General features: G+C 50.1%; 1 protein-coding gene across 1 annotated transcript; it reads left to right on the plus strand.

Annotated features, from left to right (window-relative positions):
- Positions 1-1,923: 1,923 nt before the first annotated feature.
- On the plus strand, positions 1,924-14,756 carry VSIG4 (V-set and immunoglobulin domain containing 4). Its single transcript, XM_026096063.2, has 7 exons — positions 1,924-3,305; positions 5,987-6,343; positions 7,095-7,376; positions 8,601-8,666; positions 9,412-9,528; positions 10,019-10,040; positions 10,814-14,756. The coding sequence occupies exons 1-7, from the start codon at positions 3,251-3,253 to the stop codon at positions 11,025-11,027; spliced, it is 1,113 nt and encodes a 370-aa protein (XP_025951848.2). The 5' UTR covers positions 1,924-3,250; the 3' UTR covers positions 11,028-14,756.

Raw genomic sequence — 14,756 nt, forward strand, 5'->3', positions numbered from 1 at the left:
ATTATTTCTTGGAAGAATTTTAGTGGTGGTGGTGAGTGGAGCATTTCTTAAAACTAAACACTAAGGCATAAATGTTGAATAAATATCAACAGGCTGCGTTAGTGAATGACTAAATGCCTGTAACAGAATCCACTAGGTCAGTAGATTTGCTTGTATATGCATTTCTTATCTTCTGTAATTCCTTCTCCCATTGTTAATACTTAGGCACATGTTGATCCTATGCATAACACCTGTTGATAACTTCTGCATCTACTTATGAAGGTGCTACTACAGAGTGTGCCCAGAATGCCTCCTGGGTTGAAATCCCCCACCCTCTGCCATCTGTAAGCTACAGCCTCACAAAACCCTGCACGTGTCTGCAGAACACGAAGCATGATGGCTTTGGCGCGTGAACCGGACTGTTGCAACGGAGATGTGCACCGAGACAATCCGTGGTGCTGCGAAAAGAAGAGCACCAGGCAGTGATTATCTGCTCACCTGCAGGTGGTAAAAACTTGTGTAACGTTACATGCAGATGACTAGGTCGTTAATCTCTGGTTTCCTTATGCACCTTCTCCATATCCCCGGTAGCTATGACTGCATCTATAGCTGCACCATGACTGGGCGTAGCTTCTGGCCAAGTGGTGGAAAATGCAGCTTTTCCGTTCCTACTGTAGTAAAGAGCAGCATGTTGTTTTCAATACCTCTTCTCCCTGTCACAGAAGTGGCGTTGTGCAAATCCCAGTTACCCCAGTTAAGCACAAGGCTTGTTCCCTTCCCCGGCATCAGTTGTCTGGGCTTAGGTGCTAGTTCTTATTTCCTCGTATAGGCTTAATTGTAGCAGGAAGAAAAGAGAAATCCTCCCTGGACTGTAAGCGGTGGTACAGTTATGGGAAGGGGAAGAAATCCAAGGAAAATCACTGCATCAGCAAGCTAGAGATATAAACCCACATCTTTTTCTTCATTTGTTCTCAACGTTTCCACACCGTGACTCGGACATCTACGCACTTCCCCCTCCCCGTGATTCACAAACACTTTGTGCCTGCGCAGACAGTGCTTTCCTCATTAGGGAGCGGGTCCCACAGTAGTTTAGAAGTGCCAGTGCCTGGAGTGCCGTGGCTTGAGACACCTCTGCTGCTCTAGAGGGGACCCCCGCATTGAAAGGGATAGGTGGTTCCTCCTCAGTAAGTGACCCAGGGCAGGGAGCTGAGCTCGCCCTGTGGCCATGCTCAGAGACTTCCCATGCGTTTTGTGTGTTTAGTGGGGTACCTGGAAAATTGCATTTTTTAAAAAAATGTTTCATGCAACTTTCTCGATTTAAAACAATTGAAAGATATCAGAAGATTTTGTTTAAAAAAATAGCAGTGTATCAAAAAATTGCTAACTTGTATTTCAGGAAATTTCATCACAACAGGAAAGTTACAGAAAGACTTACACTGAAAATTTCTTTTAGTCTAAGTTCCATTTTCAATTAAAAAAACCAACTAATAGAAGTGGCATTCTAAGGTTTTGCGGTCTATAATATTTTGTTGTTCCAGAGTGTGTGCTCAGCATTACTCAGGGTAATTTAAATTGTGCTAGTCTCAGTTCAGAGAATGCACCATTCATCCTTCCTAAACTGCCAATATACTGTAGGTACTGAAATTTCTTTTTAAGTTGGACTGATATTTCTTATCATATGAGCTTGTTCTCAAATGATTTTGGTTGTCACACTGGTGGTATTTTAACTGGTAACTCCTAGATTTGAGTTCATCTCTGATTGAGTAATTTAAAAAGAATTTTAGTCACACCATCTCAGCCATTACTGAGAACAGAAAGATTTAGACAAATGTATCTGTAGCCCATATCAATAAAATAGGAAACTGCTTCAGATAAATAGTATTTTGTGTATATTTTTGGCTTTTAAGTAAATTAAATAAATCAGTGCACTTTTTTTTTAAAAGACAGTAGCAGTAAATCAAAAAATTAGCAGCTTGGGGGGAAAAAAAGGATGTATCTTTGTGCCTTTCAGCAGGGACTTGAATTTGGCAGGGGATGCTGAGGATGAACCTTTTGCTGTTTGCCATAAAAGCCTGCCCAAGCTGGGTCCAAGTCAGAACCTTGGGGGAAAAAGGCAAAGAAGCTGGGGCTGGCTTTCCTCCTCGTCCAGGGCACAGACTGGCCTGCGCAGAAGATGCGTGGGGTTGCCTCAAAGAAGCCTCTTGCTGCAGAAGTTGGTACGTGTGCGTGGTGCAAGAGCTGAGTGCTGAGAAGACAGGACATGGAACCGAGCCTGCACGGATCAGTCTCTGCTTTGTGCTCCTGGATGATGTTAGGTGAGGCGGTTCACATTTCCCAGGCGTAGGCTACCGTGCTTTCCATTTCTGGACGCCTGGTTGGGAGCCCTCATGGTGTGATGGACAGAGACGCTGAGCACTCCCAGCCACTTGTAAAGGTGACGAGAGCAGTGTTTTAGATGTCCCAAGTGCTGTGGGATGTTATGTACTCTGGAACCTGAGATCATCCATGAATTCTGAAATTGAGCATCCAAAACGAGGAGATATTTGAGACTTTCAGTTCCTTGTGCCACAGTTCTCTGCACGTACAATGTGGCTAACATCATGCTTGGCCTTACGAAGGTGCTGGGAAGATGAACTGACTGATGGGCAGGAGCACTATTCTAGAACCACAGAGGAAGATGGGATGGAATAAAGCATAATGTTAGAAGCAGAGCCAGTGAATTGACACCACCTGTCCTGTGCATGGCAAAATAGTGCGCAATTGTGTAAGTAATGCCAATGTCAGCACACACAAGCCTGAGAGAACTGAATTCACGCTTCTCAAGCATCCTGAAATTTGCTTCCCTTGCTACTGAGTGCTTGACTGTGTAGTCATAATAAAGCTCTTTCATTGTGAAATGACTGCAAACATGGAAAGAAAGAAAGCAAAAAGCCTCCCACCCAATTATGAAGAGAATAAAAAAGAGCATTTAGAGCATTTCTTGCAAAAAGTCAAGAGAATGATAAGAGAAGTGGATGGGGACAAGAGAAAGTGAAATGGAAGCAGAAAGATCCTTATAGTCTTTGTTCATCCTTCACCCCAGTCATCAGTGAAATGGACTCGTGATATTTCAGAAAGAAGGAAGGAAAAAAGGCAGCAGCACAGCCTGGATCCTAGATGATATAGGACAGAAGAAAAGGAAGTATTCTTGACTTGTGTTCTGGTCTCGGCGGTGTGGGTCTCTCTCTGAGTAAGTGGAGGGAAAGGAGGACAAACCTGCAGTTCCGGGAGAATGGAAAAACTGCTACAGATAGCAGTGTTTGTGAAGGCTTTCATCAGCTGCAGTGGTGAGTAAAGGCTTCCTCATGTTAGAAGAAAAATCTGAGTACTAAGAGGGCAGGGGAAATTTTTTGAATTATTCTTCATTTTTAAAAACTGTCAAGTGTGAAAAATCCCTAGCTTCCTGCATGAAAAAAATAGAGCCTGGGAATGCACAAGAGTCTCTTTTGGCATCAGACACAATGATGTGCCTTGGAGAGTGGAACAAACAGTATAGTGTACGGTTAAAAAGTCAGATCCCATGCGCTCCAGAGCGAGAACAAAATAGGATTGTTCAAGATCCTTGGAGAGGATCTGCTCTGGTATGTCAGCTTCCAAAACGGTCTTTGTGGAGCTGGAATAGGCACGTTCTTTTAGAGCTTAACGATGCATCAGCACTGTTTTACTAGCATGGTCCTGGGAAGGAAGAAGGGGTACAGCTGTAATTGTGAGCCTAGATTCAGACGTAATTCACCTTGGTCTCTCCTGCTCTACTGACTCTCTAGGTGCGTTACAATAGGCGATACTGGAATCTTTGCTTCGATTTACATGCCCATGAAGCGTCTGTGCCTGCTCCTGGTGCATTGACGCTGACTTGGAAAGGTCTTGGGAAACAGGAGAAAGGGAAAAGCTATAGCTGCTTTGACAGTTGTATACAGAAGCACAGAATTGCTCCTCTTATTCAGAAAAACAGGTTAGAGTACTTTCCCCATTCTGTCATGAAAAAAAGCAGCTTTAGAGGTTTCTGTGATCAGCCTCTTAAGCTGCTTTTTGTGAGTTAATGCAGCTGAATATAACCAGTGCATTTCTGGGGGGAAAAATAAGGGGGAGGGAGGAGGAGGGAGAAGGCAGCATGGATAAAGGTGAGCCAAGTCTAGCTAAATTCAGGTAATTTGCCACTTAGATGAGGCACTTCCCAAAGGAACTATGGTCTCACTGGGCAGACAGCTGGAGATATTGGGACAATAAGCTGGATATCACAAAATACCTGCTACCCCTCCTCCCCCTTCTCCTGTGCCCACTTTAGTGCTTGGAAGGTACTTGTTTATCTGCTCGGGGCCAATGTGAATCAAGAAAGCTAGGTTATATCTGAAGTCCTCCAAGGCTAAAGCACCAAGATCAGGTTCGGGTCCACAGTTCTTGTTTCAGGTCCAGTACTTCAGAGCAGATACCTAAAGGCCCCTGTCTGCATGGCGCTTCCACACCCCCACGAAAGCTGTGTGCTGGCAGTGTAGGAAGGGAGATGTTCAGTTGCTTGACAAAATGGGTCAGGATATGAAAGTTTAAAATTTTATGCTGTTACCATGCATTACAGATGATACAAATCCCTCCAACCTGTCTGGGATACTCTCTGATACAGCTCTTCAGATTTTGTCTAGTGCAGCTCTACCTACCTCTAGTGGGAGGATTTACACTGGAAGATTACATCCCAGTTTAATAATTGCCCTGGGAGGAAATATTTCCATTAAAAATGCTCTGTCAGAGATTTTTCTTTTGCTGCATTTCTCCGTTCCTTCCAATTAGCTCTCCTTGGGGTCAGCCCCACTAGTGCTGGAATCGATTACACGCACAGTGCCGTCAGCTGCACAGGGAATCAGGGCATGCTAGCAGCTATTTCATGGCACGCAGCAATACAAAACAATACTGGAGAGATGTTTAACTAAAATTGTGTCTGGATTAATATGCTGGATGCTAAACACACTTGAAGTAGAGAGCACCAAATGCCTTGAGAGTATATCTGAGCAGTTTTTGAAACAGCTTTCATCCTTCCTAATTTTTCTGAATATGAGTCTGTGAAAAAAGGAAGAAGAGAAATTGAAAAACTTCAAAAGCAGATATATCAAGGAGTTGCATTTGATAGAGATGTGAGATTCAAAGAATGGAGCTGTGCCTGCCCTCTCAAAGTTATTTGATAGAGGAAAAACAGTGCTCTGTGTCAGAAACAAACTTCCTCTGCGCTCAGCCCCAGCAGCCCCCTAGACTGTCCTCCTGGACGGAGATCGGCAGATCCTCACTTCCCCTTGAATGGTCCCTCCTGAGAGCCCTGGGACAAGCTACCGCACAGGGAAGTGCTTCTGCCTGCGCAGCCACACTGCTGCGACCTGTGAGCAACAGGGAAGTTGCATAAGAAATTAGTGATGTTAATCAGTGCGAATGTCAGACTTAACAAATGTGCATAATTGCAGTAAAACAATAAAAGTGACTTGTTCATCCTTCCTCCCGCACGTAAGGTACAGAACAACACTGCAAGCGGTGTCATCAGAGCACCCACTGTCTCTGGGAGTGGGAGGAAGGCCACTGCTGTTTGACTCATCACCCGCAAGAAGCAGAAAGCCAAGCAGCAAAAGCAGAACACGAAGGCTGGGGCTGGGGAGCAGGAATTAGAGGTGCATCTTAAGATCTCGTGAACACTATAGCTGTGATGCTGCCACAGGAGCAGGATTTGTGCCTCTCTGTACCAAGGAGGAATTGAAAACTGGCAAGCATCCAGAGAGAAGCAGTAAAAATAGCCATGGGTTTGAAGGAACTGTTCACGTCCCTGTGCTCTGTGAGATGTAGAGCGGCTCGGATTTAGCCGGCTGTGGTCTGCAGCATGTCTAACATGCTGCTTCACGGCGGCTTCCACCTTCCGGTGATTCCTGTTTATCCTAAGGACATTTTCTCCTTTGCAGTGTTCTTATTTCTTCTCTTCAACTGTTGTTCCCTGCAGCCCTCCTGGATCTGTCTGGCCTCCACCAGATCGATGGGACGTGGAAGGGATCCACCACCTTACCGTGTACCTACGTGCCCGCAGAAGGTTTCACGCAGCAGACACTCACCTGGAGCATGGAGCGAGACTACAGCACCTCCACCGTCTTTCGGAGGGATAGCTCTGGCGACCACGTCTTGCTGTCCCGGTTCAGAGACCGTGTCGCTGTCCCGAAGAACAGCCCGGGGGATGTCGCGCTTCAAATCAAGGACCTTGAAATCACTGACAGTGGGCACTACACCTGTCAAGTCGTCTGGAGGTCTGAAAATAACAGCTTGATAACAAAGGAGGTGACCACTACAGTCAGAGTTGTCAAAGGTAAATCCAGCAATAAAGCCCTGCTCTTGCATAGCCTCTCTAACTCACAGAGCGCGTAGCACAAGAGGTAGCTGGCAGGAAGCACGTAGCACCAGGGAGAGTCTTTCGCAGCACGTTGTCTACCTGCATCCAAACCGGGTGCTGCGGCATCCTGATGGGAAGAGTGTCCGCCTCTCCCTTGCTGCTGCTGCCTCTGCTCTGAGGAGGACATGAGGCATCTCAGGGCTGCGGTGGGGTGGTGGACTGCGGAAGGGGGAGCAGTTAGTTCAGACCCAGATCTGGATCTACCAGTGAGCCGCTTGAACCCACTGCTGCTTGAGACAGAGAGCACTCAAGCACTGTCTTTGGTTCTGTCCAGATAACCAGTGTCTCTGTGGTTCCTGTAGCAAGTGGGAAAGCAGGTGGGTGTTGTACTGGCCAAATACTCCTTCTCCCCTACCAGCGCATCCTCAGTGAGTGCTGGAACTAACTCTCTTTCTGCAAGGTGGGTTTATGGTGGGGCAGAGGGCACCAATCCAACAGAGCAGACCTGTGACATGGCAGTTGCAATGGCCGGCATAACTGGTGTAAAGCTGTCTGTAGGGACAGGAGAGCTGAGCTTAATCTGGGCAGAGAGGTGACATGACAGTGGTGCCTCTGTTCCTTCTGGGAAAGGGTTTAGACCCGGCAAGTGAACTGCCACGGAGCGCAGGGAAGACTTCTAAACCAGCCAAGGCCAGCGTGACCTGAGCCCAAGCTGCTTGTCTTTCAGTTGCAGTGACTAAGCCCGTCATCAGGGCTGGTGAGCTGGGACTGATGGTCCCAGCAGGAGCCAGGACCAGCCTGACCTGCGTGGCCAGCGGATCCCCACCCATCAGCTACCGCTGGTTCCTGGGAGAGCCGGGAGGAAAAGCTCGGCAGCTGAGCAGCCAGGCTGAGCTCACGTTTGACAGCCTGCGACCCTCCGACTCGGGGAAATACTACTGCGAAGCAGAGAACAGGGTTGGGGCAGGCGTTGCCCAGCGGAGCGATGCCGTGGAGCTGACGGTGAGAGGTGAGTCCCCAAACCAGAGCTCGTCATCTCAGCTGCAGGAAATGATCAAGGCAAACGGTTTCCTCTTTCTGTACACAGATCAGACAATTAACGCTGAATACGAGTTGTGATTTTAGTGCCACTCAGAGAGGAAACCACAGGGTCTGACATCCTCCCTGCTTCCGAGCATGGCTGATGTCCCGATGGGACCCAGACTGTGCAATATGGGAGACTCGCTCCTGCTCTTGGCATGTCTTCCTCTTACCTGGGTTGTAATGGAAATCGTCGGGTGGCCAGTCCCTCCCACAGGGCGCCAGTCACTGGGCACTGGGACCTGCAGGCTCCCCAGATGCAAGCTCAGCTCGCAGGGAAGGCTGAAACGGAGGCCGGGTCAGGGCTGCAGAGGAAGCACCGCTTTCTTCCTGGCAGTGTGTGAATGGTTCAGGGCATGGAAATAAGGCTCTGGACTGAGTGAGACAAATCTGCCTGTTCCAGGCGGGATAGCGGTGGGAGCCCACGTGCCCCGGTGCAGGTGCTCAGCTCTGGGTGGCCGGGCCGGAGCCCCTTGTGCCAGCAGCCCGGGCAGCGCTTGGGGGGCCGCGGCCTGGGAAGCCAGGGTGTCGCGCGTCCTGGGCAGGAGGTCACCCGGGCGCAAGAACCTGCCTTGGGCAGGGCTTCATCGGGGGAGCCTCGGGGCCCAGCTGTCGTCTGCGAAACACCCCGGGACAGCAGGGCATCGTCGCGGGAGAGAGGAAGTGAGAAAGTCCTGGGGAAACCTGGATGAGGCCCAGCGAGACAGAAAAGTGAAGCATCCTCTGCAGTTACAGATGTGGATTTGATGTGAAGCCAGCCACAGGCGCTTGTCTCTACAAACACGCCGTGTCTGGCAGGGTTACCATCGAGGCGTTGGGGCGTGGAGGCCAGCCGAGAGATGGCAGGTCAGGGATAGCAATGTGTCTCGTCACTGAGAGCAGGTCAAGTGGGTGTTTTCTTTCCTTTTGCCTCGGAAGCATTAGCCTGAGAGAGTCAGAGCGACGTTCTCGGTGAAAGGGGCTGGGCAGCTTCAGGGCAGCCGCTACCCGCGGGCGGTGAAGCGCGGTGCTGGCCGAGGGGCACGGGACGGGCTGGACGGGCGCGCAGAGATCGTGCCCCGGCACCGCCGCTGCTCCCAGAGCAAACCCGGCTCCCGCCCACCGAGCCCCGACGCCGCGGGAAGCGTTGCAGCTGCGCTTTCCGCTTTTGCAGATCTGTCCACAGCAACACCGGCCGCCGGGGAGGACGCTGCGTCAGCAGGGCCTCCCGCTGCCACAGGTAAGCAGAGACCTTCACAGTGCTAAGCCAAAGGCTCGTGCAGAAAAACACAAGATCAGCACTGACAAGGGCAAATTGACAGCCGCTGCCTGGCAGACCAAACAGGGGACTTGGCGGCTGCATTTTGCAGCAGATTTTGTTTCAGGGAACAAATTCCTAGCCCGTCAAATACTGGATTTTCTCTAAGCAGGAATTCCCCTCTTGGCCTCCCGTCCACAGGTCTTCTGGAGCTCATTTATTGCCTTAAGTTTGCCTTGTGTTTCTGCCTTAAAGGGGCTGAAAATTTTAACATTGAACTCAGGCACAGGCATCACAGTTCATCTAGGTGTTCGCTGCTGTCGAAGGTTTCGTTTGGTTTAAAACCAAAATGAGTATTTACTGCAAATACTCACCAGTCTTAGCGACTGTGCACAGCGGGGCTGGAGGCAGGGGCTCCAGAGCAGGCTGGCACAGCTCGGCTGGAGGTCCCACTCGAAATGCTCCACACCACCCCTGCAATGCCAGCCCGTCCCACCCACCAACCCGAGTGAGAAACGCTGCCCCACGGGCACGGGTCAGGCCCAGGGTCCCGGCGTCGCGCGACATCCGCGCGGGCTCTCCAGCCGGGCAGGGAGGCGGCAGGTCCCGGGGCCCTGCCCCGAGTTGGCGCTGGGCCGAGCATCCCCACGCGCCCCGGGCTGCGGGCAGGGACGCGGCCCCGCTCCGCCGCGGTGCCCGTGGACCAGGGCTCCTCCGTCTCGCCCAGGGCTGCGGCGGGGCGGGCTGCCGCTGTACGTCATCGTCCTGCTGGCCGGGCTCTGCGGGGCCGCGCTCATCGCCATCGTCGCCGTGGCCGTCGCGCGCCGAGGGAAGGCGAGGGACGGTGAGCAGTGACGCGGGGCGCGGAGGAGAGGGGCGGCGGGCAGGGCACCGGCGTGGTCCATCAGGGTCGGGCGCTGCCTCGGCGGGGCCGTGCCGCTCGGCCGCTTTGCGCGGGCTGCCCCAAGTAAAGACGGGAGGCTTGGCTGCAGCCAGCTCCACGGGGCTCTGCCAGGGCAGCTCTGCTGCTTCTGCCCATCGGCCTCCCTCCGCACCAGACACCCCGGGGCAGAGCTTGAACCCCCGGCAGCTGGGAACCACCTCAGCTCACGGGCTGGGGAGGCAGAAGGCCTGACAGCCCCGTGTGTCACTGCTCGTTTTTGTCTGGACGCTCTGGAACATCTCCGTGCTGATGGGAAGCCTCTCTTAGGGAGAGGCAAGGTGGGAAGGTGATTTCCTGGAGGTGGGAATGCCTGGGAGCAGCTGCTTTTTTCTTTGGCAGATTAATAATAAAATATATTGATGTACGTCTTTGATTCTCCCTTTTTTTTCAGAACCTCTCTATGAAGTTGCATTGTGAGTACGATTCTTCATCTGTGATGTTGAGAAGACTTTGAGGGATTCAGTACTGGCATCTGTTTCAGAAAAACCTCTTTTCTCACTGAACAGTCAAAGATTTCCTTGACTTTCTCAGGGGCAGGATTTGAATACCTTGACAGTGCATTTGATTAGCAGCATGAGGGCATTAACATTTCAATGTGGAAGATAGTAAGAGAGGGTCTATTCTTTAATACGTTAGAATGAGAGGAAGATATTTCGGGTCCTTCGCTCTGTCTTGCAGGTGCCGTGGGAAAGCTGTTCTCTGTAGTAAATTTCCAGTGTTATCTCATAAAGCAGAGAACACAAATTCTCATCTCCTCCCTCAAGATAAGTTCCTCCTGCACATGCCTTTCGCTTAAGAAACATACCTCAGTGCTTATCCAAATATGATATTTTGTGCAATTGCTGTTTGCTTCTCCTTATAAGAACATATTTCCCGCCCCATCTTAATCTTAGCCCTTAATCCCCTCATCCTACTTTGCTATTCAGAGATATACCTTACCCACCTGTGGCCCCACTGATTGCTGTTCTAGCAATTATTAATAGCAGTTATTTTGCAAAGGCTGGACTATGTGGTGATAGTTCAACCTTTGGAAAGCCTGTTGAATACCAGTATGACGATGCCACCAGTGACTGTGGTGCCAATGTTCATTGTTTATTTCCTCTTTTTGAGTGTGTGGGTGATTCTTTAATATTGCTTTCTGGTGTCTTCATTCCTCCTCCTCTTTAACCTCTCTCTGTTGTTTCAGCCATAGCACCGCAGATGTCATGAGAACAGAGCCTGATCTGGAAGTCCCTGCCAAATGCCTACAGAGGGAGTTAAATTCTAGCACTGAAGCACCATATGAAGCTGTCACCATGAAAGACAATGACTACAGCAACATATTATGTACAGGGAAAAACACTGAGTCTGAGACCCTTGTGAAGGCAATGGAATCAGAATATGAAGTAGAAAACTTTTAGTAGAGTACCTGCGTTTCCACACGAGCAGCTGTGCAGAAGATGGAGCTGCAGATCTTGAGTGGTGAATTTTACCAAAGGAAGCTATTTTTCCTGTCTGCCTACTCCGCTGATAAATATACCAGTCTCATTGCTTTGTTTAACCTGGGGGGACTGCATAGTCTTGGGCTCTGGTGAATAAGGTCCTGCCTGTTGGTGCGGAAACCCTGAGCCAAGTGGTTCTCTACCTACATTTATGTAGCTATTAATTTACGAGCAGCCTGAAGGACGAAGGTGAGGAAGAAGGGACCTGGAGGAGCAGAAACACAAAAGCCTTTAGCCTGCAGGTCTAGGTGCAGCTGGTTGCAACACTGCTGGCCAGTAATACTGGCAGGGTATATTCTCAAGCGTATGTTCCCCTGTTTGGACATCACATACTGCAAGGGACCAGGAATTGTGCCGGGAGTGGAGTGTTCCCTGGCTTTTACCGTTCAACAAATACTGGTTGCACAGCTTGTTTGCCCTTGAGTCTTTTTCATTTGAGGATGGTGAAGGGACCACAGAGGAGGTTGATGTCCCAGGAATGTCATTTTTCCAATCAGACCGGAATAAATTACTTAGAGAAGAGGGAATGGCCCAGAGCTGATGATCCTCCTAACCCCCACTGGCTGTTTTTCTCCTGGAAAAGCAGAACTGGTGTTGAAAGAAATGTTAGAATTTCATAGTTTGGGAGCCAGAGGCATAATAACATAAAAGCATTGCAGAATATTAGCCTTCTCGATGACTGCTTAGAGAGAAAATAAGGCTTTTGGTATAGTGATTGAGCAAGGGACCTCCCTGGACTCAACTCAGATTGATACCAATTCACTGTGTGGAACATGACGCAATCTGTCTGTCTGATTACAGTGGAGATACTAATGCTGACCTATGTCATGGGGTGCTGTGAGCTTTCAGGTTTGAAAAGTGCTTGATTAGTGCAAAGTGTTTTCTTCCCCGGGGCAAGCACAAAAGACTTCAAACCGCATACTGATTCTGACTTCCTGGATATTTCACCAGTGCCTTCGTATTTCTGTTGCTTACAAATTTGTGCTTTTGCTCTGTCTCCTGGTTTAATTCTGAGGAACAGCTAGTGGTCCAGCCATGGCCACAACTTGACTTGGGAGTCTGACTTGTATTTGTCTTCTGCAGAGAAAAGGACAGGACAGGGACAGCATGCCTGCACATCAGCCCACATCTAACTCCTTTCATGACTACAGCCTACATCAGACCCTGTAAGGCAAGTTTTCAGGGCCATGGTGCTGCCCCTGCTTGGGAATTTTCACAAACCTGCAGACACCTACCCCCGTGGTGACAGCACAGTAAGATATAGGAAAGTGAAGGTGACAGAGTGAGGCCTGAAGTCAATGGAAAAGCTCTGATTTCAGTGAGCTGGTTAGGTGCATCAGTGATCAAGCTAGGCACACTGGGTTGAGGGTTTCCCAATAGCACCTTTCTTCCAGACCCTTCAGCTAGTTCTGTTTTTTTAAGGAGTTTATCAGTCACCGTGGGGTGATAAGTGTTGTTATGCTACTAAGTCAGTGTCAGAGGTTAGGAGGATTCTGAGGATACTGCAATAGTGACTCTTCCTTCACTACCACTGGAAGGGTAAGATAGGAGCTGGAGAAGACAGATCATCTAAATGATATAAAAACCTTGCCTGTGATTTAGCTCAGGAGTTAAAATCCTTGGCTTTCATCTCACACCATTACTCAGTATGTTGGTCTGCTCTGAAAAACAGTTATTTAAAAAAATCTTTGGCTCCATATTTTTTGGCTCTCGGAGACTCAAATCAGCTATTCCTCTCCAAGCAAAAGCAAAGCTGTTTTCTAACAGCCAGTGTTGCAAATGCCTTTCGGTCCCAGAGTCTCGAGCCAGACTCTTTCACTGCGGGCTGTGCAGTCCCGTGATCTTCAGGCTACACAAGCCTTGAGGACAACAGAGTCAGCAGGACCTTTGATGACCTGATAGCCTTGAATCTGCAACACCTTCCAAGGCTGTGTCTAAGCTGCAGTTCAGGTGTCATGATGTGCAGATTTATGTGAGGGAAAAGACATGGAATAACAGTGTGGTTATCTGCTACTGCCCACCACCGTGCTCTGTGCAAGCTCTTCAACCCCAAGGTACCACTGGAGCCAGAGGAAGTGTCCCCCACACTGAGGGCCTGTCCCAGGCGTTAACCTGTGAGCATCACCTGTCCTCCCTGCTCGCAGCGGGGCTGCTGCTGGCACAGCTGAACCGCCCCCGGTCCGGGCAGCAGACTGCACTGCCGCTGGCAGGCCCTCGCGGGCGAGCGCCTCGGGCAGGCCCACAGGACCGCGTTGCCGTGGGCTCCGCGGCCGCCTGGCCTCGGCATACCTGGGTGATGGCTAAGTGTCGCAGTCGCAGCCTCGCTGGAAGGTAAAGGTTGCATTGACCCCACAGGTCTGACAGGAACACACAAAACCTTAAGAGTTCATTGCTTGCCCTTCCCCAACCTCTGACTTAATATACTGATGACTAAATCTTTTCCCAGGATTGATTCCAAGTAGAAGCAGTCATGTTGTGAAAATGTAGCTTCGCATGCAGACAACAACTTCCTCCCCACCTGTCAAACATAGAGAGGCTGTGAGGATCAGCGCCAGAGCAAGGCAGGAGAAAACAATACTGAGAAACAGTAAATCACTTCCTCCTGAGACACTATTTCCAGTATACATCTTAAATGCCAGGGCCAGGCCAAGAGAAGCACCATGACTGTGGCTTAGAGTTGTGTGGCAATCAGAAGAACTAATACTGCTGGGAGAGGTGCAAGGAAGGTCACATCCCCATCACTCCGGAAGGCAGCAGGCCCCGTTCAGAAGCCTGGATGAAATCAGCTGGTGGTCTTCATCCGGCTGCCGGACATCGGGTGTCTGTCTCAAAACCTCCAGCTCTGAGAGCCACACCACACCAGGCAGCGTTTTATGTCCCCAAGCCAGAAGGCTCTGCTTCTCTTCTAGCACCATCTGCTGACAAGGAAACAAAAACTGCCCTGCTGTAGGAAACGACCCCAAATCGGAGCGCACGGACTGGAGGCATGCCCTTACACACGCTGCTGGGAAGCAGCTGATCGAGGCAGGAGCGAAGAACACTGCACGTGCTTGAGCGCATGAGAGGAGGCATCGCGCTTACGCGGGTTGGGTGGTGTAAGGCTTGGCTGGAGGAGGAGGTGAGACCGCTTGGAAAGGAAGGAGTGAGAAAGGTCCGGGCTCTGTGCCCCCTCCTCTGCCTGTAGCAGGGCATGGCACTGCCTCTGGCTGCCCAAACCCCGGCTGAAGGCGTTCGCTGCTCTGGGAGATGCGATGAGCAAAGCCCTCCTAGTCAGAGTCTTGTCAGAGCCAGTGGGTTTTCAGGAACCATTTCAGTTTCCACACATTTCCATGTCACAATAAAGAAAACTATTTAAACAATGGTCCCCCACCAGGCCGCAGACGTGCCTGGCTCTGACACCGGTTTTCACCAGAGCTCAGGTCCCGGGAACTCAGCTGGAGCTGAGGGCAGATTGAGCTGAGTGTCAGGCAAACTGCAAGACTTTGAGCAAAAAGTTGGGGCTTCTTTTAAACTTTTTTGTCTTTGTAGCCTGAAAGGTTCACATTTTCAAAGTTCCTCTGTAACCACCAGCTCTAGAAGTGCATATACTATTAAAGCTAAGGTTTTTACCTAACCCTGTGGCTCCAGGAGCCGGGGCTTTGAGAAGGA

Source organism: Dromaius novaehollandiae, chromosome 11, assembly GCF_036370855.1.
Source record: "Dromaius novaehollandiae isolate bDroNov1 chromosome 11, bDroNov1.hap1, whole genome shotgun sequence".
Classification (NCBI taxonomy): Eukaryota; Metazoa; Chordata; class Aves; order Casuariiformes; family Dromaiidae; genus Dromaius; species Dromaius novaehollandiae.